This window comes from Grampus griseus (assembly GCF_964374135.1).
Source record: "Grampus griseus genome assembly, chromosome: 3".
NCBI lineage: Eukaryota > Metazoa > Chordata > Mammalia > Artiodactyla > Delphinidae > Grampus > Grampus griseus.
In genome coordinates this window covers 166,415,064-166,438,613 of record NC_139019.1, presented here as the reverse complement: position 1 = coordinate 166,438,613, position 23,550 = coordinate 166,415,064, and the positions used below count along the sequence as shown (strand labels likewise).

At 59.6% G+C, this 23,550-nt stretch overlaps 3 protein-coding genes across 5 annotated transcripts in view; all 3 read right to left on the bottom strand.

The window, feature by feature from the left end:
• Positions 1–200: 200 nt before the first annotated feature.
• On the bottom strand, positions 201–7,958 carry PRAM1 (PML-RARA regulated adaptor molecule 1; the record flags this gene model as incomplete). The annotated part of the gene is made up of 11 exons (XM_082650399.1): positions 201–347; positions 488–522; positions 607–640; positions 729–891; positions 1,041–1,149; positions 1,265–1,322; positions 3,827–3,903; positions 3,977–4,034; positions 4,124–5,240; positions 7,669–7,777; positions 7,954–7,958. 11 exons carry the CDS (start codon positions 7,956–7,958, stop codon positions 310–312), a joined length of 1,803 nt encoding a protein of 600 aa, XP_082506525.1. The 3' UTR covers positions 201–309.
• Positions 7,959–11,910: 3,952 nt separating this feature from the next.
• Positions 11,911–15,551, bottom strand: ZNF414 (zinc finger protein 414; the record flags this gene model as incomplete). 3 transcript variants are annotated; one of them, XM_082651063.1, is made up of 7 exons in its annotated part: positions 15,437–15,551; positions 14,420–14,729; positions 14,001–14,108; positions 13,791–13,896; positions 12,912–13,255; positions 12,781–12,831; positions 11,911–12,349 (listed from the first exon to the last, which is right to left on the bottom strand). In XM_082651063.1, the coding sequence occupies exons 1-7, from the start codon at positions 15,437–15,439 to the stop codon at positions 12,009–12,011; spliced, it is 1,263 nt and encodes a 420-aa protein (XP_082507189.1). In that variant the 5' UTR covers positions 15,440–15,551. The 3 variants fall into 3 exon arrangements, with proteins under 3 accessions (XP_082507189.1, XP_082507190.1, XP_082507191.1); XM_082651064.1 differs by lacking the exon at positions 15,437–15,551 and having other exon boundaries at positions 11,911–12,082; positions 12,176–12,349; positions 14,420–15,323; XM_082651065.1 differs by lacking the exon at positions 11,911–12,349 and having other exon boundaries at positions 12,767–12,831.
• Positions 15,552–19,725: 4,174 nt separating this feature from the next.
• MYO1F (myosin IF) overlaps positions 19,726–23,550 on the bottom strand; it is a 32,132-nt gene continuing 28,307 nt past the window's right edge. The window contains exons 22-28 of the mRNA XM_082650984.1: positions 23,319–23,464; positions 22,811–22,957; positions 22,476–22,624; positions 21,869–21,952; positions 21,080–21,275; positions 20,833–21,002; positions 19,726–20,110 (exon numbers count right to left, since the gene is read on the bottom strand). Of these exons, the coding sequence (XP_082507110.1) occupies positions 20,034–20,110; positions 20,833–21,002; positions 21,080–21,275; positions 21,869–21,952; positions 22,476–22,624; positions 22,811–22,957; positions 23,319–23,464 (969 nt within the window). The 3' untranslated portion in view covers positions 19,726–20,033. The remainder of the gene's footprint in view (positions 20,111–20,832; positions 21,003–21,079; positions 21,276–21,868; positions 21,953–22,475; positions 22,625–22,810; positions 22,958–23,318; positions 23,465–23,550) is intronic.

Sequence of the window (23,550 nt, the reverse complement as noted above, 5' to 3'; positions counted from 1 at the left end):
GCTACCTTCTCCTGCCCTACTTTTCTCCTTTCTGGCCTATATCCTTGAGGGGTGTGACCTTGGAGAAGGGGGGTGACCCCACAGATTCCCCCAGGTGTCTGATCATGGCTCCACTGTGTGGTGCCCATCAGGAGGGAGAGACAAGACAAGAAGCAGGAATTGCTTTAAAAGAGGGGCTTTATGTGGTCTGTGTCCGTGGTCAGACAGGAGCCTGGGCAGTTCTGTGACGGCCAAACTGGGATCCAGGGCTCCTTCGGTTAAGAGGTGGCTGGATTGGTGGGTTGTCCTGGGTCCCCACCCCTGTAGGCCTTATCGTCCCCCGGGGAATGGTTGGTTATCCAGAGGATCTGCCGAGGAGGGGTGACTTCCAGTGACCCTTGCCCCATAAGCAGGTAGCCAGCAGCCCCTGGTGGAGTGGGATGGGACCTTACCCCCTCCCAAGACACTGTAGTCCCTTCCAGTCCACCCGGAGCATCCCCATACATACCCCAGGAACCGACGTCGTCATACACCTCTGTTTCCCTGGTTGAGAGCGCAGTTAAGGTCAGTAAGGGTCACCCCACCCCTCCCCCCTAAATCCCCCACCCCATCAGGGCCAGCACTCACAGGGGCAGTAGAGCTGTTCTGGGTACATAGCCATCTGCAAGGAGAGAGCGGGGGTGGGTGAGTTCTCCACCCTCCCTGGTGTTTGGCGTCTTCCCAGGGCTGCCCCTGCTGGGCTCACTCACACTTGCCCTTGGTGTCCCGGCACAGCATCTCCTCCTTGCTGGTGAACTCTATCACCTCCAGGATCTCCCCACGCCGAAGCGCCAGGTGCTTGCCACCCCCGCGACGGGTCTTGGCGTTGGGGTCAATCATCATCCTTGTCTGAATCACAATCTCCCCCTCAAACTGGGGAGGAAGACATCAGAGCTTTTGGTCATGCTGCCACCCCGAGGACCCCTGCCTGGCTTCTTTCTGAGGATGGAATTTGTGGGGCTTTGGTCAACTGGGGCTGAGCACAGCCCTCCCAGGACTCTTGCTTTGCTTGGGGTTCACACCTTGAACTTCTTCCGGAACTCCCGCTCAGCTTTCTCTGCCTTCCGGATCTGCTTCAGAGACTTCAGGTCCGTGGGCGGCAACTGCTGTGGCTGGGGGCCCTTCTCCTTCCTGAGCCCCCGGGGAGTTGGGTGCTCGTGAGCAAGACGTGCTTCTCAGGGACCCCCTTTTACCGTCCTCCCAGAGCTCAGCCCCACCCTGTCCCACTCCCTTTGCCCTCTGGTACCTGGGCTCTTGGTCTTGTGGTGGCCTCCTGGGGGGTTGCTGGGTAGACAGCACTTCATCTGGGACAGTCAGAATGCTGAGTTAGGGCAGGGACCATTGGTTCGGCCTCTGAATCTGGCGGCCTGCTCTTTCCCTTGTCAGTTCTCAGGACCTTGGTCCCCTCCCCACCCCGCTGCCCAGGCCTTTCTCATGAGTTGTGAGTTCTAGTGGATTGCCTTTCATTTTCTTAACTCCTGTCGCAGGACAGGCGTGGCAGAAACGTTACCACTCATTTCAGCTGTCTTGACTGTCATCCCAAGTTGCTTGCTGAGGAGGACCTAAGGGTTCAGAGAGGTAACACAGCCTGCCCCAGGTCACCCAGCTGTTAAATGGTAGAGGCAGGATTTCTCTGTAGGCTTTTGAGGCCATTTCACGCCTGCCTTGTAGAGCAGGTGGGGTTCTGGGAATTGTGATGAGATTTGGGTCAAAAAGTAAGGCGAAGAAAAGTATTTCCTGGAAGCAAAGAAGTCTCCCTCTAAGAAGGGGCTGTTGAGCTGGGACTCTTGCCTGGCCTGGCTGATGATGAGACTGGACTGTGAGGGGTCTCCCAGGTGAGGACTGACTACCCCTCAAATGACCAGCTTTCCAGGTATGAGCCCTGTTGGCCAAGGGTGTGGCTTACAGTGAGAGCCTTGTGAACACAAGGGGAGTGAAGGATCCAGAACCTGAAGCCCCTAGCTTTTTGCAGTCCTCTCTGAATGACTTGAAGTGCTGCTCTGGACATTTCTAGGCCAGCAGACCCTTCCATCAAGCTGCCCGAGGGGCATCTGCATGGGGCCCTTCCACCCCTTCAGACACTGAGTTTGCCTCCAGCCTCAGCTGGGTGGTGCTCGGGTAACGGTGCCACCAGAGGCTGCCCAGGCCGGAGATGGTCACCCGGCTGGGAGCAGCCTTGACTTCACCCCAGGGCCCCTACAGACCTGCCGCAGCCAGAGAGTGCAGCCCTGGGCATGGCAGTGCGGGGCAGACCCTGGTGCCCTGTGTCCCCAGCTTTCTGGCAGTGTGATCCTGAGCACGCTACCCTCAGCTCCTGAGAAAGAGCTGGGCCCGGCCCCTCCAGAGGAGCCCCCAGCTGTGCAGGGAGCCTCTAGTGGAGCCGCCACTGCTCTGAGTGAGGCAGAGAGTGGGAGGGGGGAGCCCAGAGTCCTTCCAACTGGGGACAGACTTGAGAAGGGCAGAGCTGCCTTTGGGACAATCACTGAGCCCCACTCGAGAAGCGGGGAGATCTGGGGAAGCATGTGGTATCGGCTCAGAACCTTGAAGAATGACTGGCGGTTGTCCAGTGGCTGGGACGGTGAGCAGAGGGAGGAAAGTGCCTCATCTACTTGGGGTTGGGGAAGGGGAAGCGGTGGGCCATGCCTGCGGAGCTGCTGGAAGTGGATGGCCAGAGGTGCTCCCTCCCCACGTCCACATCCCCAAGAGAGGCCCCCCAGACCCAAGCCACAGAGCTTAACTGGAGCGGAAGCAGGAGGGGCCCTGTCAGGAAGCTCTGTGCTAACAGAGGTGTTGCAAGCAGCCCCTGGGGAAAGCCCAGGAGAAGCAGAAGGGGCTGGGGAAGGAGTAACAGCTGTATAGGCAGCAGACTTTGGAGGGTGGGCTGGTGAGGTGGGAGCGGTAGCTGGGGATCCCAAAGGCACCTCTGATGAAACGTTCCCCTGCAGGAGACCCTTCCAAAGACAGGGCAGGGAAGCAGCCCGGGAGCCTAGGGTCTGGGCTCCTGTGTATCGGCTGTGCGACCTGGGGCAAGTCACTTCTTGCCTCAAGCTTGTCCTCAAGCTTCCACTCCTGTAAAATGGGCAGGACACTGCCTCGGGGGTGGTGGGCTGTGCACATTCGGTGAAGTGCTGGCATGGGAGCCTTGGTGTTTTCACGTGGGGTTGGTGAATGCATCATCCGCGAGCTGGGCCTGCTTGGCCTTCATCCTGCTCTCCAGGAGCAGAGGTGTGGAAGGGAGAGAAGAAGCATCCTTGGAAACCCAGAGCACAGAGAGAGAGTTGCCTGGGACTGCAGACCTGGAGGGTCGGCCACACCCTGTCTCCAGCCCCTGCCTCTGAGTTCAGGCCCAAGTCCTGCCTGGATATCCCTCAGGCACCTCCAACACCACGGGTCCCTTACTCAGGTGCAGGCTCAACATTTGGGCCTCAACCCTGTCATGAGCTCGCTCTCGTCCCTGGTGATGCACCACCAAGTCCTCTTGCTGCTTTGTACCTGATCCTTCCACTGCTCTCCATGTCTTCTGCCACCACACTGGCCCACACCCCTGCCCTGGCCACACCCTGGTCAGGCTGCTGGCCTCTGGGCTGCCCTTACTCACATTGTTCCACCCACCAGGAGCTGGTGTGACCTTTCTGAAAGGCCCCTCCTCTCTGCTTCCTCCCCTGGCGCTGCTTTCAATCCATCAGGGATATGGATTGCCACTTGGCGTCACGCTAGCAACATGGCAGAACACACCCTTGTGACAAATGTTCCCCAGGTGCCTTGGCAGACTGGTCTGGCTGAGGGCCTGGCCCTGTCACCAACAAACCTCTGCCCTTGGGGCTGGGTCTGGAGTCGTCTGTGGGCTCCACGTCCTCGTACAGCTTGTAGGCCTCATCTGGGTCCCTGCGGGGATACCTGAGATGAGGGCCTCTTTCGGTCCCGTGACCCACGCCTGTACCCCCTGACTCCTACTCACTGTGGGGTGTCTTCAGGCTGTCGAGCCAGGAAGCCGGCAGAAAAGCTCCTCGGCAGAGCTGTGGGGAGATGAGAACAGGAGGGAGGGAGGCGGGCACTGCCAGGGAGCCTCCACACCCTCCTTTCTGCCTGGGCCGCCCTCACCCACCTGTGCCTGCTGCCAAGGTCCTTCGAAATCTCTGGACGTCCCTGGGGCCTGGGGGCAGTGGGGGCTTGGCTGGAGGGGCGCCCAGGCTGCTGACTGGGGGGAGAGGCCTCCGCCGGGGTGGGTGGCCAGGTTTGAGGCCCAGCCTCGAGCCTCCACCGCAAATGAGGGCTCCAGATCTCTGCTGCCTGGCTCCAAACCCTGGGCTGAGTGGGAACCTAGGGCTGGAGCCTGCAACGGCAGTGGGCAGTGAGCTCTCTGAACGGGAGCCAGGGAGTGGAGGCTTTCTAGGGAGGTCACCGAAGAACTCTGCCTGCTTCCTGGGCAGAGATCTGGGCTTGGGCTGGGAGGACTTGCAGGGCGGCCCCCGCCACTCGGGCTGCAGAAACTCCTTGGGGAGCAGGCTGCACTCGGGCCCCGAGGACGTCCTGGGGAGGTCACCACACTCGGGCCGCGGGGGCTTCTCGGGGAGGTCACTCAGCGGAGGCTGTGGCATCTTTCCGGGGACTGTACTGAAGTTGGGCTGTGAGGAGTGAGGCTGGGGCTCACTGGACTCGGGCTTTGAAGGGGGCATTGGGGGGACCTCAGTGGACTCGGGCTGCGGCAGGGACTTCTCAGGGAGACCACTGACCCCAAGCTGCGGGGGCTTCTCGGGAACGGTACTGAACTTGGGCTGGGGGGGCTTCAGGGTGGCCTCATTGGACTCAGGCTGCTGGGACTTCTCGGGAACGGTACTGAACTTGGGCTGGGGGGGCTTCAGGGTGGCCTCATTGGACTCAGGCTGCTGGGACTTCCTGGGGAATGCACCGAACTTGGGCCCTGTGGGGGGCCTTGGGGCGTGGCTGAGCTCAGGCTGCAGGGGCTTCCTGGGGAACGGAGTGGCCTTGAGCTGTGGGACCTTCTTGGAGAGTTCACTGAACTCAAGTTTGCAGGGCTTCTTGGGCAGATCAGTGAACTCGGGCTGGGGGTGCTTCTTGGGATGCTCGCCTAGCTCAGGCTGTGGAAACTTTTTGAGGAGTTTGTTGAACTCGGGCTTTGGAGATACTTGAGGGAGTTTGCCGGTCTCGGGCTGAGAGGCCTGGAACTTTGCTTGAAGGCTCCGAAAGTCCTGATGACTCCCCTAGGGGACACGGAGTCAGGCAGGGACTCAGACACATGCGGGTGGTGGAGAGACGGACGTGGGACAAGCGGACATGGTCACGGACACGCACCCCCTTCCCCTGGCTCCTGTTCAGTTAGCTCCTCTCCCCCACCTTCTGCCCTTGGCCGCCATCTCTGTTGGCCATAGACTCCCACGTTTTTGTGTCTCTAGCCTCCCGGTGGGTCGCAGGCCCTCCTAAACTACCACACCCTCTGACCTCGCCACTCAGGACCAGGATGCGCACCCAGCCTCATCCCACTCTGGACCCGAGCTCCTGGGGCCCCTGGGGCCTGCTGCTCTCATAGCCCGCCCCGCCCCCTCAGTCAGGGGAGCATCCTCGAGCTCCCCGCCCCCCCCCCCCCCCCGCCATGCCCCCAGGCCCTTCTTTTCTCATTTCAAAATATATCCGGAATCCAGCCACTTCTCACCGCCTGCACCACTGTCCTGGCCCAGAGGAGCCCAACCGGGTAAGGCAGTATCCCCTGTTGCCTGGATCATTTAATAGGCTCCTCCTTGGTCTCCTGCCCGCCCCCGCCCCCCGCCCCCGCGTCCCCATCCCTGGTCAGGCCCCTCACAACAGCCGGAGGAGGCCAGTTAACCCAGAGTCAGTTTGTGCACCTCTGCTCAAAATCTGGCCGTGTTCCTTCATTTCCCCACAGTAGAAGCTAAAGATCTCACGAGGAACTTCCCTGGCGGTCCAGCGGCCAAGACTCCGCACTCCCAACGCAGGGGACCCGGGTTCGATCCCTGGTCAGGGAACTAGATCCCGCGTGCCACAACTAACGATCCCACGTGCTGCAACCAAGACCCAGTGCAGCCAAATAAAAAAAAAAAAAAAAAAAAAAAAATCTCACAAAGGCCCTGAACGATAGATTCGACCTCTCCTACCCAGTCACCTCCTTGGCCTCCCCTTCTCCCATCTCCTGCCCTCTGCCTGGGACACTCTCCCCACTGCATGGCTCTCCTCCTCTTCCAGGTCTCTGCTCCCATATTCCTTATTAGAGAGGACTTCCTCCCAGACCACCCTAATTAAAAAGAGAAGATTGGATTCCCCCTTCCCAGGATTCTCTATCCTCCCCAACCTGCCTGATGTTTCTCTTAGTTAGTACCTGACACCTTGTATCATTCTATTTGTTTTACTTAATACTTTTTTTTTTTGGGCAGGGGGCGGGCGGCGGTGGCCATGCCTCACGGCATGTGGGATATTAGTTCTCCGACCAGGGATTGAACCCACGCCCCCTGCATTGGAAGTGCAGAGTCTTAACCACTGGACCGCCGGGGAGGTTCCAATACTTGTTTTTTAAATGTGTTTTGACTATTTGTGGGATTTTTTTGTTTTGTTTTGGTCTCTCTCCTCCTCCTTTCCCCAGCCCCTGTGGACTGTCAGCGCCCCAAGGGCAGTAGCTTGTCTTGTGCATTGCTGTCCTCCTAGTGCCTGGCCTGTGCTAAGATGCTCAGTAATTCTTTGTTGAAATAAAGAACGTACAGGACACAGAGACAGGCATATGGGCGGCCTGACCATCACGTTCTCACACAGACTCACGTGGAGAGACACTAAGAGACCTAGAGGCAAACCTGAGGGCAGGGCCCCACAGTCCCAGACACCCCGACTGATGGTCAGGGATGCCCACCAGGCCCGGCAGGCAGGCTCCCGAGCGTGGGCACGCGCACCACCCCTGGCACAGGAAGTCCGTCCCAGGTATGGTCTTGACCAGCCCCACATCCTTGGTCACGGACACAGGAGATGCACAAGTAGGCCAGGGCTGCTCTGACCGACAGGTCACCCCAGAGGTGGCCCTGCCACAGCTCCCAGGCCTGGCTTTACCTGGGGTCGAGGAGACCGGGGAGGGGAAGGGTACGACCTCAGGAACTTTGCCCCCGCCTGTGCCTCACTCTGCCCTGATCCAGAGAACAAGGAAAGGTGCCGGGGCCTGAGACGCCTCTGTGGAAGCCCCCCTAACTGGTGGGTTGTGGCAAGGCTCCCAGGTGACCCAGGGGGCCAGAGAAGCCGGGGTCAGCAGGTCAGGCCTTGGGGCGCTGCTGGGGTGGGGGGTTGGCAGCGTGTGCGTGACCCGCTTTGTCGCCCCCAGGAAGGCCCTGCCCCTCACCCTGGCTGCCTGTTACCGGGTTGCTATTCATGGCGGGGGGGGGGGTCGTCTGGGCAGTGCCACCCATCTCCCTTCTAGTCGCAGCCTCAGCCTCTGCTACAGGCCCCTCGGGAGCCTGAGCTGTCCCAGAGGTGGGTCTTGGCTGCCTCCTACCTCTGGGCGTTTGTGTCGGTCACAACCCTGAAAACCTGCTTGCCCCTCTGCCGGCCCGCTCTTGGAATGTGCCTTCCAGTTTCCACCTGTGGCATCCCTTGCCTCCGGCCAGTGGGGGCTCTCCAAGGGCTTGGGGGCTCACTCACCATGGCTGCAGGCGGGTGACGGGCCACAGGGCGAGTGGGACCTGAGCCAGGGCTGCTGCCTTCAGGAAGTGACTGTAGCTTCTGCTCCACGGGCCCCACGGGGTGGGGTCTACTGGCCAGGCGGGAGGGCAGAGGAGGAAGGGGAGGAGGGGGGAGAGCCCCAGCCTGTCTTCAGGTCCTGCTGGGAGCTTCTTGAATTCCTGTCCTGCGCTGCGCTTTGTGCATTTCTCAGCAGACACCCAACAGTCACTCGTTTCTCGACTCTGCTGGCCCCCCCTCTCCCACCCCATGCCCTGCTGTGTGCTGACCTCCGGACTCCAGGAAGGACTCACGCCAGGCCCTGAGGACCTCCTGCCGACAGAGGCAGGCCAAGGCCAACTCCTCCCAGGGCCTCTGCGGGAGGCGAGTGGTAGTTCTCAGCGGGAAAGGGGCACGGCCAGTTTCGGGCCGTGAGACCCCAGGAGTAGAGCGAGCCTGACGGGTGAGGCCCTCCTGCTGGCTCTTGTTGCCTCAGTCCGCCTTCCTCATTTCAACACTTCCCTGTAGCCTGATTTCCAGCTCTGAGCAGGACTTAGGACTTCCCTGTTACAGGGGCAACTGTAACAAGGGCCGAGGGCCCAGGTGGGATGGCACGTTTGGTGGTGGGTGGGTGGGGAATGTCCAAGGCTCCCAGAGGACAAGAGGAGGAAAATGGGGACAGCTGGGAGGCCAGCAGAGAGGGGGTGAAGGTGGTAGGCAAGATTAGAGCTGTGAGGGTGCAGGGTGTGAGGCCAGACAAGGGAGACCCTGATGGCAGGGCTCGGTCCCCAGGAAGTCAGTGACCTCGGGCTCATAGAGAAAGGGAGAAAACACCCAGTGGGAGAGTGCAGAGCCCCGATTCTCAGTTCAGCTATGCCACCGGGATCTTTGAGATCACAGAAAGACAGAAGCTCCTGGAGATTTTGACTTAATTGGTCTGGGGTGTGGCCTGAGCCTGGGGATTTCTTACACACCCTCAGGGGGATTCTAGTGTGCCGCTGAGGAGCACTGGTGCCCACAAGTCACCCTGAGACCCCGAGAAAGTGTGGGTTGTGTCTCGGGTCTGAGGTGGGGCCTCAGATTCTGAAACATCCCAGGTGAGGCCCATACTGCTGGTCCAAGGATCACAGCGAGAGTAACAGAGATGTACTGAAGTCTCCAGGAAGATCCACAGGAGACAGGGACGGAGGCTGGGCATTGCATCCCAGCAGGAGCCCTTCACTCGCCGCTGCCATGAAGGCCACAGACAGCAGTCGGCAGTGACTCTGCCTGTGTCTGCTCTTAAGAGCACAGCTTGGGGATTCTGGAGCCTCTGTGCCCGTGCATCCCTGTCCTTGAACGGACAGACATGCGCGCTGGGTCACATTTCCAGATGTTGGTCCGCCTCCGAGTAGGAGGCTGGGGATGATGAAGAGGTCTGGGTCCTGGAGTGGCTCAGCCTGTTCAACGTGAGCCTGCAGTCTCAGGCCAACCTGCCCACTCTGGGGCGGCTGTGTAAGGTGGGTGCCTGCTTGGACGCGCCGGCCCCTCATTCATTCTCCCTTCAGACCGACACTCTTGGGCGCCCTCTGCCGGGCGGATCCGGGGCCCTAAGAGGACTCAGCTTTCAGGCATCCTGGAGTTGGGGTGCGGTGGAGGGACCCTCTGTGGGGCTCCCAGCTTGGTTGGCCAGAGGGAGGTCAGGGGCTGCAGGAGCCCAGAGGGGACAGTGGGAACAGTAAGACTTCCCAGGCGAGCAGACAAAGGTTGGATGGGAGTTGGGAGGGGGTGAAGGTAGGGGTCAGTTTTCAGAGTGAGCCAACTCCCTAGGCCTCAGGGCAATTTCAGCTTGCTCCAGAGGGCAGCGAGGGGTCCAGGGGGGACTGTGGACCCACTGTACCCATGGGAGGGGCTGTTGCATCTTTGTGGGTGACGCGGTTGGGGGGGGCGGCACCTACCTGGACCAAGATACCTGGGTCTCTCTGGGAAGGTCCTGACAGACTGCGAAGTGGCACTGCCTAGATTCGGGGGTGCCTGAATGAGGGACTTGATGGGGGAAACTCCAGGGGCTGGGGGACCCTGGTACGCTGGAGATGGGACACCAAGCCCTGAAGATGCAGGAAGGGATGGGCCTAGAGCCATATTCCCAAGGGTGTCTAGGGGCCTTGTGAGTGCAGGAAAAGGAGAGAGTGCCCTTTGGGCCTTGCTGCCTGGGTTTTCTCATCAGTGGTAACTGCCCCGCTTCTGGGGTGGTGCAGAATCGGTGACTTGGAACCGGGCCCGGCTAGAGTCAGGTCTCAGTCAGCTTACCCTCTTAGCCTCACCTCTATCTGTAAAGTGGGCCCCGGGACCCACCTCCTCCCCAGGTTCCTGAGAGGGTCCCAGGCAGCCGGCCACAGGCTTGGTGGTTGGAGTGATGTCAACCACCTGCAAACATTTCCCAAGCCCCCTCCCTCGCTCCCCATCCCTCTTTTGAATCCTCACAAGAACTCCAAAGGATGAGCATTCATGACACTCATTTTAAGGAGTAAGAAACTGAGACGCAGAGAGATTGTCTTTCCCAGGATCACCCAGCTGTGGTTCCAAGGCTTCTGGCTGAGAAGGGGGAGGGGAGCTCACAGGGGGCCTGAGCCCCAGGGTTCCCTGACGGCCCATCTGGCCCTACAGCAGGTGCTCAGTGACAGCCGCTTCTGTGGGGGCCTGGAGGTGCTAGCAGAGTGGGCGCCTGGCCTGAGCCACCTGCGACTCAGCTGCAACCCCATCAAGGACACTGGAGCCCTAAAGCCCCTTGTGAGGCTGAGGGCAGTGGGGCAGGCAGGCGGGCAGGCCGGCTCCTGGGTCCAGGTGGGACAGGTCCAAAGGGTGCCCAGATCTCCCTGTTGCCCTTCCCAGGAGAAGCTGAAGGGCCTTCAGAACTTGGAGCTGTTCAGCTTCGAGGAGTCACAGCAGCTGCGCTAACGGAGCAGGATTTTGAGTCATTACCCGAGCTTGGCTACCTGGATGGCTTCGATGCTGGGGACCCTGCTCAACTCTGAGGCTGAGGCCAACATGCTGGGGAACGAAGATTCTGAGGAGGACTAGGGGGAGGATGGTAAGGGGGGCGAGGGGAAGATGGGAGGCTGGTGAGGGGTGTGAGGCCTGGGGACTCCACCCAAGGGGTGACTAATGTCTTGCTGGCCGCAGATAAAGGACAACTCTGATGACTTGGAAGATGGAGGAGATATGGAATGAACAGGGTGGGGTGGGGCTGGGGACCTGGTCCTTGGGTTCTTGCTCACAGGATGTCTATGTTCCCCAGGAGGAAGAGGAGAGAGATGCTGAGTGTGGTCCTGAGAAGAGGAGGTGGAGAGGTTCAAGATGGGGCCTTGTGGGCTACTAGGAGAACAGGATCTTCATCCAGAGAGCTGAAGGGAGCTGTGGGGAGCGGTGGGGGTACTAGGCAGGGGAGGAGCACGATCGGAAGAGTTCCCTGTTTCCAGAGGTGTTCAGACTGGGGGGAAGGGCGGGGGGGTGGTTGCCTCCGGTGCTCCAGAACGGGGTGAGGGGGTGGCGGGCGGGCGGGATTGAAGCTTGGGCTGGCAGGGAGCAAGATGCAGGAAGTAAAGCCGGCCTGAGGGGTGGCTGCCAGCAATGCGTGGGACTTCCATACCCTGGAGGCTTGACCCTCAGGTTCTGGTGACAGCAGTGTGGGACCAGATTTTGAACTCTGCCCCCAACCTGACTTCCCAGGAAGGAAAGGAAGGAGAGGACCTATATGGGGGAGAGGGGAGAAGGGAGGAAGCCCAGGCTCTCCAGGGCTGGCCTTGACCCACCCTCCTCCTCAGAGCTGGGGCAGGGGGAGGAGGGGAAGTGGGCAGCCGAAGACAGTGAGGAGGATGATGATGAGGCCTGAGCTCCCGCCTGCCAGAGTGCCCAGCCCTGGGGGCCCTGGCACCTCCCTTCTACTGCTGGGACTGCCCCACCACCCTGTCACCTCCCTGAGAGTCAGTGCTGGCCTCAGGACCTGGGGGGCTCCAGCTGGGCGGGCGCTCCTGACTCCTGGAAGTTTTTAAATAAAACTTCCGTCTCATATGGTTTCTGGAAGTGGTGCGACAGGAAAGAGGACCATCTACAGCTGTCCCACTGCTGAGGTTGACAGGGGAGGTGGGACACAGGTGGGCTGTGAGGGGGAGGCCTGCCCCCTTCCGAGGTGGGAGCGCCCCAGGACTGCACTGGAGGGGCATGGGACCCAGACACAGCACAGGCTGGCTCATCTGCCTCCTTTATTGTCCCGCCACCCCGCCCATCGCAGGCCCCCCTAAAATTACAAAACTACCCACAGCCCACCCGCAACGCGGCGTGCTTCAGAGCGGCGAGAAAACCGGACACTCCCCCTCTGACAGCAGCGGCGACACCTTGGGTGCCAGCGGGGCCGGGTCTGGGTGGAGCAGAGGAGGGGGCGCCTGAGCCTCAGCCCCGCCCCTCGCCTCAGGGCCCCCGCCCTCCCCACCCGTGCGCTCCCGGGCCTTACCCGCCGGCGCGTCGGGGCGCGGCTGCCCGGGCGCCGGGGCCGCAGGGGCGATGGGGCGGTGGTCCTCCAGGTGTAGGGTCATGGCGGGCCGCGAGGCCGTGGAGAAGGCGCACTGCATGCACGAGTAGCGGCCGCGCGTGTGCTCCCACACGATGCGGCTCGGGGCCGCGTGCCCTGCGGGCAGGCGGGACCCCGTCAGCCCCGGGCCCTGGGCGAGGGCGAGGACCGGGGCGAGGGCGGGTCGTACCTTTCTCTCCGCCTCCCCCTCAGCTCCCAGGCGCCGGGGCTCTGGAACGGCTGATCCATTTGTCCTGGGCGTTTCCCCATGTATTTGGGGGCACCAAACTTGACTTATCCTCTGAACCCTCTCCCATCCTCTGAACCAACGTAGGGGGAAGGACTCGGGAACCGGGTGAGAGTTTTACACGGAAACGCCGGCGCAGATAAAGAGCAGGGGCCGTAATTTTTTAAGGCAAAATCCTGTATTTCGGGGGTGACATTTCTGGCCACCTGGGAAGGGGGTGGGCACCGCTGCCTCCCAGTATCCCCTATGCCCCGCAGGGGAGAAATCCCCTCCACCCTCCCCGGTGATCACCTGCACGCACCTGAGGGCGTATCGGAGCCGCCCTGGGGTCTTCGCGGGCTGCCGCCGGCACCTGCGGTAAATGGGCGGGTCAAGGTCAGAAGTTAGAGGGAGCCCAGCCCACCCTTCAGGCGTCCCTGCCCCCACACTCACCTTGGCTCTTTTTCCAGACTGCGGCGCTGGAGGCGGGCGGCCCGGGAGCGGCGGCCAGAAAGGGGCGCGGGCGTGGTGGGCTTAGGCCAAAAGGCGCGGGGTTCAAGTACGGCAGGAAGGGCCCGGTGGGGGCAGGGGCAGAGGTCGTGAACGGCTCGAGCAGCGGGAACTGTAGCCCAGGCGCCAACGCAGGGTCGGACTCCGGGGGGCGCTCGGGCGCTGGTGGCTCCTTGTCGAGGGCGGGGGGTGGCGGCGGGGCTGGGCTCTGCGCATGCTCGGCGCAAACATGCAGGTGCTTGAAGAGGGAGCGGTGCGTGCGGAAGCGCAGGAGGCAGTTCTCACACCTGGGGGCGGCACAGGGCTGGGCTGGGTCTCCTGCGGGACAAGGGAGGGGCCTATCCGTAGTAACCTGCGGAGCCGCTCGAGGGTGGTAAGGGAGCCCGGGCCCAAACAACAGATCCCCCATCTGCGGGGGAGGAGTCTGCCCTAAGCGTCCCCCTATTGTGGTCGCGACCCTTCCGGACCCCTCCAGGTCGGAGCCCTGGGAAGACGAGGAAGGAAGTCTCAATTGTGACTTAGGGGATCGCTTTTCCTCTTGGGAGGTAGAGGGCTGGGCGGAGCCGCGCCAAGAATGCCCCCCCCCGAAACCCCTTCCGAGCCCCGCCCTCGGGGTCCCTGGAACTTGCTCTAGCGACCAATGTCTCTTCTGGGCAGGTTAAGGGCAAGGCTTGCCCTAGTTCATGCCCACTTCCCCGACCCAACCCCCTGGACTAGGAAGGGAGAAAAGCCCGGACCCCCGGTAGTGGCTGTCAAATCAGTGGTGGGGGGAGCTGCCTGGTCACCGAGCGCCAGCAGACGTGGGGGTGGACGGGGTCTCACTTGAAGTAGCGATTGGGTTTGTAGTGCAGCTTGCCGTGTGCCACCAGTTCCTGCATGTTGGGGAAAGTCTCGGTGCAGCTCAGGGCGGAACAGCGGAAGAGCTTGCCTGGCAGGGCAGGGATGAAGGACAGAGGAGTGGAGAGGGGTGGCCAGTCGGCTCTGCCTGCCTCCCGCCCTAACCTGCCTCCCCACCACCTACCCTGGCCCTACCTTCCAGGGACTGTGTGGGTGGGCAGTGGGTACGCAGATGCTGTGCCAGGTCTCGAACGCTGGGGAAACTGAGGCAGCAGCCAGGGCTGGAGCAGGGTATCTGCTTCCCTGCAGGACGCACAGAAGCGAGGGGAGGGGTGTGTCACCATCCCTTCTCCATCCACGCTGTCCAGGGCCCTACCCCAGAGAGGCATGTATGGGGTTGCAATTACCCTATGATCTCTTACTGGGGCCTTCACCCTCTGCCTCCCCCAACAGAGGGTTGGGGCTGAGTTGGCCTGGCTCACAGCCTGGCATACACCTGGGGCTCAGTAAGTGGTGATTCCCTCTAGATGGGCCCCAAGTCTGGAGATACTCTGTATTCTTCACTTCTATCGTTCCAGGCCTGTGATCCCCCAGAAGGCCCCATCACGGGTCACCTGGTGGTGGGCGTCGTCTGGGAGGCCGCAGGTCCTCACTGGTTCCGGAGACAGTGCTGGTCAGGCCAAGGCCGGGTCCAGGGCCAGCATGGCCACTGTCTGGGGCTGGGGAGGCACCCTGCTGGGTCCCTCCAAGCCCTCCACGTTCCCACACTGGGGGTGTGGCTGCCTGGTCAGAGCCTGGCTCCTCCCCCATGGAAGAGGAAGTGGCTACAGCAGCCACAACTGGGGACACCTCCTTGTCGGTCTCACTGGAGCTGGGCTCTGCAGTGCCCGGCATGTCCGGGCTGGGACCCGAGGTTTCCTCCTCCTGGTGGAAGGAAGAGGTGGGGAGAACCCCTCTGGGCCCAGGGTCTGCCTGGGCCAGCCAGGGGAACTCCACCCCGCCAAGACCACTGGGCATTCCTGAAGCAGCAAATGCCCCGGAGACGTCACCCAGTCAGCCCCCATCCTAAGGAGTGGCAGGGGGTGAGGGTGGATAGAGCTCCTGCCTCCTGTGTCCCCATCCTCTGGGAGGGAGCTTGGAGGTGTTCCAAATGTAGAAGGGGGTACCTTTTTAAGAATCATCTATATGAAAGAAGCATGCCTTTGACCCTAACTTGGAAAGGTGGGAGGCCCCCTACAAGGCAGGGGCGTGGCCCGTAGGGAGTGGGCGGGGCAAAGGCGGGGCTCTGAACCGGGCGCGGATAGGAAGATGCTGGAGAGGCCAAAAGTGGCCGAGTGGGTTGTTCGAGCACGGAGATATATCTACCAGGTGGGCTCGAGCTGTGCAGGCGAACTGGGAGTGCTGGGGCCCCGGCCGTATGAAGATCTGGGGCGGTGCCCGAGCCCTGTGGGCGTGGCCCAGTCGAAACCAGGCCCAGAAGTAGGGGGTAGGGTGCTCCCCGAGTGACAGCCAGCGGCGGGCGAGTGCCCGGATGTGGGGGCGGGGTCGGCCGGAGGCTATGTGCGCTACAGGGCCGCTCCCCGCCAGTCCCCGCTGGTTCGCCGCGTCCGCGTCCCCGGCGCCGCGCTCACCATCCTCGGCCTGGTTCGGCTTCTTGTTCCCGCGGCTCCGGCAGCTCCAGCTAAGGCTGCGGTGACTCCTTCGGTGGCCGCAAGCTCGCGCTCACGTCGGCGCCATTTTTCGCCTCCCAGGTCTCGCGAGAACGGAGGAGGGGGCCTGTGCACAGTGCTCCGCGAGGAGGCGGGGCCTGAGATCCGGGATTGTCCTGGATGGCGGAGCGTGCGCCGTGGTGGATTTGCAAGCCGAGGGCAGTCGTGGGGTGCAAAGAATCTGCAGGCAGAGATCTAGGATTAAAATCTCCCCGGGCCTCTGTGTTCTTCTCTGCAAAATGAGCATCTTCATCCTCTCCAGTCCCGTCACCATACCTCGAAAGGGGATAAACAGCGGTTCTCTTTTTTGAAGAGGTCGTGTTTAGAGAGCCTCGTCTTTGGAGGGAAATTGGCAGTGGCCGTCAAAATATTCAATGCACTTAGTTCTGACGTTGGAACGGGTCTGCTGAGATAGCCAAGGGCGGGAAGCAAGCCTACTGTCCGTCCTCGGGACACCCGGAACGGGTGTAGCCTAAGGATGGAGAGGTGCGTGTTTTCAGGAGGATGGATGGAGAGCCTTGGGTATACCGGCGTGGAATGAGTCACCTATCCAACCTACGTTTCTTTCTTTTTTTTTTTAATACAGCCTCACTAAGTGTCACTACATCTCAGAAAGTCACTCTAGAATTTAACACTACTGTTTTTTGTTGTTTTTTTGTTTTTATTTATTTTTGGCTGTGTTGGGTCTTCGTTGCTGCGCGTCAACCTACGTTTCTTGAGTGCCTACTCTGTGCTAGGCGCTGGGGACCCAGAGATGAACAGGACAGACCAACATCCCCACTCCCAGAGTCCGCTCACGGTTTAAAATGGGGAAAGAGACAATGAATCAACACATGCAGCAAACGATCTTACGTTATATTAAGTGCTACAAAGGAAAAACAAAACAAAACCCCAGAAGGATGTGATGGTGATGGGTCAGGAAAGTTTCTCTGTGAGGTGACTTCTTTTTTTTTTTTTTTGCGATACGCGGGCCTCTCACCGTTGTGGCCTCTCCCGTTACAGAGCACAGGCTCCGGACACGCAGGCTCAGCGGCCATGGCTCACGGGCCCAACCACTCCACAGCATGTGGGATCCTCCCGGACCGGGGCACGAACCCGCATCCCCTGCATCGGCAGGCGGACTCCCAACCACTGCGCCACCAGGGAAGCCCTGTGAGGTGACTTCTGAGCTGTCACCTGATGGTCAGGATGGAGTGAGCCAATGGAAGGTCAGGAGGCCACAGCACTCTGGGAAGAATGGATAGCTGGTGCAAGTGGCCTGAGTTGGGGAGGGACAAGCTTGTCTTTTTCAAGAAACAATGAGGTGATCAGCTCACTGCTGGAGCAGAGTGGAGGCAGGGAGTGGAGGTCAGAAAGTGGACATGGTGCAAGAAAGGTCATGCAGGGACCTTGTGAACCATGGAAAGAGAGGCATGTGATCTCTATTCTAACCTTGAATCTTTAGCAGGGGGAGGTACACCATCTGATCGCCGGTTGTCGTTTGGAGGATGGGTCATTGTGGGGACGGTAAAGTGGATCTTTGATCTCAGATCTCTATAATACATTATTTAACCGTTCAGGAAGTATTTCTTGAGTTCTAGGCAAGTTTAGGCTTTACGTACGGTGTATTTCCATCTATATATACATAAGATGTACCTATCTGCTTTTATACGCTAAGAATACCACTGGAAGGAGATGGACATTAACAAATTGGGGGGGACAGGAATTTTCGAATGAGGGGAAGACAGATTTTTCACACTTTTGGGCTGTTTGAATTTTTTTTTTTGGCCGCACCACGCAGCTTGTGCATTGCGGCCAAAAAAATTCCTTGTGTCTTAGTTCCCCGACCAGGGATCGAACCCGGGCCCACCACAGTGAAAGCGCGGAGTCCTAACCACTGGACAGCCAGGGAATTCCCATGGGCTGTTTGAATTTTAAAAAACTGTTTTCTTTTGATTATCATTAATACAGTTAAAACTCATTAACTGTATTAAAAACTCGTTAATTAAAAAAAAACATCATTTTGATACAGGGTGGAGGTGTGTGTGTGTGTGTGTGTGTGCAGGGGAGGTTGGTGCAATCTGGGGAAGGGTGGGGCGAGGTCCCAGAAAGGACAGGGAACCAAGAAAGAGAGAGGAGGGGCCCAACTTAAGAAATTTTGTAAAAGAGTCAACAGGATGTTGCTGAGTGGGGGGGACCAAGCTGACTGAGGTTTGCAGTCCGAAGATGCTATAACCTAGATGTGAGATGCTGTCTGTTAGAAGATGTCAAACCCACTCCCTTCTTCACCCCCAGTGCCTCACCCAAACCTCACCCACCAGTCTTGCCCGGAAGGCCCCACTTCCTGCAAACAGGGTGCCTGCTGTGGCAGTGGGGCCACAGGGCTGTACCCCAAAGTGCCAGGAGGGGGGGCAGCCTGCATGATGAATTCTAGGGCAGAGAAGGGAGACAGAGGCCCTCATTCCCCTTCAGCACCAGGAAATGCCCAGCTGATGAGGTTGTGGCTCACACAGTCCTCCCCGACTCTGTCCCCCAATCTAAGTCTTGCAGAGAGACACTCACAGTGGTGACTGGGCAGTGGAGGGGCAAAAATCAGAGATGCAGAGAACCAGGGACATTCAAGGGACTGGTTAAATGCTTTTGTATAGTGATTGGCTAATAAAAGGCTGTTGAGGGCTTCCCTGGTGGTGCAGTGGTTGAGAGTCCGCCTGCCGATGCAGGGGACGCGGGTTCGTGCCCCGGTCCGGGAAGATCCCACATGCAGCGGAGCGGCTGGGCCTGTGAGCCATGGTCGCTGAGCCTCCGCGTCCGGAGCCTGTGCTCCGCAACGGGAGAGGCCGCAACAGTGAGAGGCCCGCGTACCACAAAAAAAAAAAAAAAAAAAAAAAAAAGGCTGTTGAGACCCAGTTGCAAAATTGGGATTTTTTTTTTCCCAGCTACGCTCAGCTTCCCAGGTAGGTGTAGATTCTACAGAAGGCTCTGCTGACCAGTCTTTCTTTGATACCTCATCTCCCATCCCCCAGGTGGGTAGGTGTCCTCTGCCTGGAGTCCTCCCATCACAGTATAGATCACTCTGTGTGGTATTTGCCATCAAGATCTGCTGACCCAGGGCTTCCCTGGTGGCGCAGTGGTTAAGAATCCGCCTGTCAATGCAGGGGACATGGGTTCCCAGCCCTGGTCGGGGAAGGTCCCACATGCCGCGGAGCAACTAAGCCCGTGCGCCACAAATACTGCAGCCCGCGTGCCTAGAGCCCATGCTCTGCAACAAGAGAAGCCACCGCAACGAGAAGCCCGCGCACTGCAACAAATAGTAGCCCCTGCTCACCACAGCTAGAGAAAGCCCGCGCACAGCAACAAAGACCCAACGCAGCCAAAAAATATATGTAAATAAATAAATTTTAAAAAAAAAAAGGTCTGCTGACTCTTTTCATCCTTCTTGGCTCCTCCAGCAATGTCCACACTCTCTCTGCATCTCCCTCCCCTGCTCCAAGCCCTGTCCCTTCTCTGGCACAGTCCTGACCCCACCCATCTGGCTCCATCTCTCCCAGACTGACTGCTCTTCGTGGGGCTGAGCACAGAGCGGTTGTTCATTTGGAAAGGTCTGAAAGGCTCAGACTCCGGCACTGGTTTGGAGACAGCTGCGGGGACCAAGAGACAGCTGGAGGGGACTGGTAGCTAGGCTGACCCCCTCTTCACCATGACAATAAGTGCAGAAGGCCAGGGCCCTCGAATGTCAGAACTGGTCCTGACGCCAGGTGAGTGAGGGCTAAGTAAACACAGACATGGGGTGGGGGTCAGGGTTCAGGGGTGATTCAGGGTGAATTATGGGGGGCCATGTGGGACCTGCCTCCTTTGTCAGGGTCCAGTAGGGTCCCAGTTTGTTTGGCAGGGGGTGCAGAGTCAAAGCTGACAGGACCCACTGGAACATTTGCTGCAGGAAAGCTAGCATGCAGGTTCTGGAAGCTAGCAGGTGAGACAAATTCAAGCTTTGTGAGGGGCAGAAGCATATCTGAGTTCAAGACTTGGCTCTGTGCAATCTTGGGTGAGTGACTAAACCTCTCTGAGCCTCCATTTTTCCATCTGTAAAATGGGATATTCACTGCTACCACCCCACAGGGTTGTGAGAAGGTGGTCCTTGTTCAGTAAGTTAACTCATGTTTTCACTCGGCAAACATTTATTGCCTCAGTGGTGAGAAAAGGAGGGAAGTCAAGCTTGTCAAGGTCCCCCTGACTGTGCCCGGCACTTTGCCTGCAGGACACAGCTCACTTCCTACTCACAAGGCAGCTGGGAGGTAGGTTCTGCTGTTAGCCCTGTTTGACACAGGAGGAAACAGGTGTGCCTTGGGGGAAGCCAGGGCCCGGGGGTGGCTTAAGTGGTGATCCCTAGACCCAGGACCTGGGCTAGGCTGGGCTGGAGGCCCCAGGACTGGACCTTCTGGCCAATGCAGCCAAGGGAAATGAGACCCGCATTGCAGGGCCTGGCTCCTGGCAGGATCCAGGCAGGCAGGTGGGATGGCAGGATCCCAGGCCCCTGTCCTGCTCAGATCTTCTCCACGTAGTTTCCTGGGAAAAGGCCCTCCTGGCCATGCAGCCGGCCTTTCCACCAGCCTGAGGAATCTGTGGGAGAGAAGAGAGCGTGAGGCTGAGCCCAGCCCGCTCCGGAGAAAGCCTTTCATGCTGGCTCTGTGTCTGTCTTTCTGTCATTCGTCTGCACTGGCCTGGCATAAGGCAGAAGCTGAAAAGAGAAGACAGAAGGGCAATTCCCCAGCGGTCCAGTGGTTAGGACTCTGCGGTCTAACTGCCGAGGGCCCTGTTTTGATCCCTGGTCCGGGAACTAACATCCCACGAGCTGAGCGGTGCGGCAAAGAAAAAACATGTCTTTTAGGGGACTTCCAAAAAAAAAGAGAAGACAGAAGGAAGGGAGGGAGCAACGCGTGGGTTTTCCTTGCCACTGGCTCACACGCTGACATTTTCTTGACCATTCACTTGTGCTCGTCCCTCATCCATCTCCTCCTATAGGTCCCTCCCCATAATCCCCTTGGAGGAACCAGGAATGACCCCTAAGGGTTCCCCTACCCACCTGCAGAGGGTGCTGTTGAGTCCCAGGCTCCTCTAGGGGCAACCCAGGGGCAAGGTAGGAGGTCTGGAGGCCTGGGCCATCCAGACATGGCCCATTTCCTACTCACAAAGTAGGTTCCGCTATTAGTCCTAGTGCTTGACAGGTGAGAAGAATGAGGCTGGGGTACAGGGTACGATACAAGTGAGGCCAGGCTCCCAGGGTGGCTTAGGAGGTGACCTCCAGGCCCTGGCTCCTCCCATTTCTGCCCTGGCACACACACCTTCCATGAGGATCTCGATGACCTCGTTCACGTTGAAGCTCAGCTCGTCCACATCTTGGCTCACGTACTGGTACAGTGCCCGGCACCTTGGGCCGTGTGTCCGTGGCTGGGGCTTAGGTCGGCCCACACCGGGCACAGGTCTCTGCCCTATGCTGCGCTTCCTCTGCATGCTGTGGGCACATGGAGGCACTCGTCATAGCCCCAGACACTCCCCCACCTCCTGGGGCTGCCCTCTCACACCACCTACCCAGCCATGCCCTGGTCAGGAACACTGAGGAATTCTGTGTTGTGCTCCGAGGGAGGCCGTGCCCGTTGGCGTCTGCTGGCCCCCAAGGCTGAGGACGGAGGGCCCTGTGGTGGCTTCTGGGAGCCCCGTCTGGATGTGAACTCCAGGGGTAGGGGGCCCCCTCTGGCAGAGGGAGGCACCCCATTGCGATCCAGGCCTGCAATGAGATGGGGGCATTTGTCAGGGTGGTGCTAGGAGGATTTGGGGGGACTTGGCTCCAAGTTCCCTGTCTGAGGGAAGAGGCAGCTACTCTTAACCCAGTATGGTAAGGAATGGCCTGGAGAGAGAGACCCTGGGGCTAGGAGGCCCTAGAGGGAGACTCTGAAGGGGTAAGATTTTCCCCTACCCTCTTCTGTAGGAGGGCTTTTGTGGGTGGGTCTTGGAGGATGAATAAGAGCTCAAGTGGAGCAGGAATTTGGGAGACAGGCAGAGCAAACAGCCCAAGCAAAGGCCTGGAGGTAAGAACAAATTTGGTAAGTTGGCAAAATAAGATGTAGCTTGCATGACAGGAGTGTAAGGTGGGAGGAGAGAAGAGGTCAGTGGTTAGCTGGGTTCGGATTCTGAAGGGCTCTGAATACCAAACTAAGCTTTGGCTTTATTCTTTGGGAGATGGGGAGCTATGGAGAGTTCTGGACAGAAAAGAAGAGCATGGTCATCTCTGCTTGTTAAATCCTGTCGACAAGAGGTCTGGCTTAGGCCTTGGAGCCCACAAGAGGCAAGGAAGACACTTAGTGGGGGGTGTCTCTTCACCTCTAGGGGGCCCGGGAGCTGCCCGGGTAGGGGCCTGGGCCGACCTTCTGGGTTTTCCCTGGGCCATTCCCTTCCGTGTAGGCTCTGAAAGGGAAAGGGGAAAAGATGTAGGGATTTGAGTGATGACCAGACAAGGTTCTTGGCCCCGCCCACAAGTCCAATCCACTCTGTGGCTCCGCCCCGGTCCCCGCTCCCGCGGCTCACCGGCTCTCCTACCAGGAGGGAGCCCCTTAGTTACTGGAACACTGGTTCCGCCCAATAATTGGCTCCGCCCCTCCGGGAACCTATCTCTCATTGGCTCCTGGGTCCACCCACTCCAAGGCTCTCCCCATTCATAGCCGGCTCAAGGGTGGACTCCCTGGCCTCGCCCCGTCCATGTTTCTCGCCCACTCATTGGTCACCTCGCGAGCCCTGCCCTCTTCACGGCCGTGTTCTCTCTTTAGGTCTCTCAAGTCCCGCCCCTCCATGGCCTTCACCCACCCTTGGCCCGCGCCACTGGCTCCGCCCCCACAGCCTTGATTGGTCCCTATGGATGGTCCCGCCCCTCGGGGCCCGCCTCTTCCTGAGCGCCTCTTAGTCTCCGTCTCCCGGTTCGGCGTAGACTCACTGGAGCTTTTGGGCAGTCCATCACCCACGCTGACCGAGAGGGTCCGACCGCTAGCCTTGAGCATCGCCACGTCGCCGGAGCCACGGGAGAAAGTGACGCTGCGGGTGCCACCTCCGCCCCAGCCCTCCTTCTTCACCCGGAACTGTAGTCTGTGAGGAGAGGAGGAAGCTGTGGGGGTCCCCACCTCCCCCCAAGAGGGGATCACCTCCCCATTCCATCCTTTCCGGACCCGGGGTGGGAGGGGGCGAGGCACGGGCGCATTTCGGCCGATCCGCGAGGCGGAGGAGGAAGCACTGTGCCCAGCCCGAGGATGGTGCAGGAGGTGAGGGTCGTACGTGTCGCTGAAGGTGAGGGGCAGGGGCCTCCGCACCGCCTCCTCGAAGCGCTTGCACAGGAGGCTGACGAACTCGGTCTTGAAGACGCTCTCCAGAAAGCTGTCAGCCGCGTCTTCTTGGAGGATGAAGAAGTCGTCCTGCCTCGTGCTGGGGGAGGGGCGGGAGGAAGGGCAGGTGCGAGTGACAGGTGAGGCTGGCAGGACTGACATTTGAGATGCGACAGAGTAGGGTCAGGGGTCAGGTAAGGGGCAAGTGAGGGGTTACACAGGTGGGGGGAAACGGGAGAGGTGGCAAGGAGCTGGAAAAGGTGGTAAGGGTCAGGTGAGGGGACAGGTGCTGTTGGCAAATAAGGATCATGAATGCGAGGGCAGGTGAAGGTGACAGGTAGGATCAAGTGAAGGTTGCAGGTACAGCAGCAGGTAAGACGTTCAGGATGACAGATGGGGTAACAAGTAAGAGGGCAGCTGAGAATGAAGGGGGCTGGCGGGGGTGCCTGTGGGAGCCCCACCTGAGGGAAACTCCCCGTAAGGCCTGGATCTCCAGCTTCTTCTTCAGGACCTCACGCACCTGGCCCTTCTCAGGTCCCTTCTTCACCTTCTCCCGCCCGATCACATACACACACTTGGGCGTCAGGATCAAGTCCCTCTTGATGGCCTATGAGGATGCAAAACCAGAGAGACTGGTGGCAGGAGCCCCGGGCATCGGCAGCCTGGCCCCAGGGGATCAACCCCAGGCAGAGA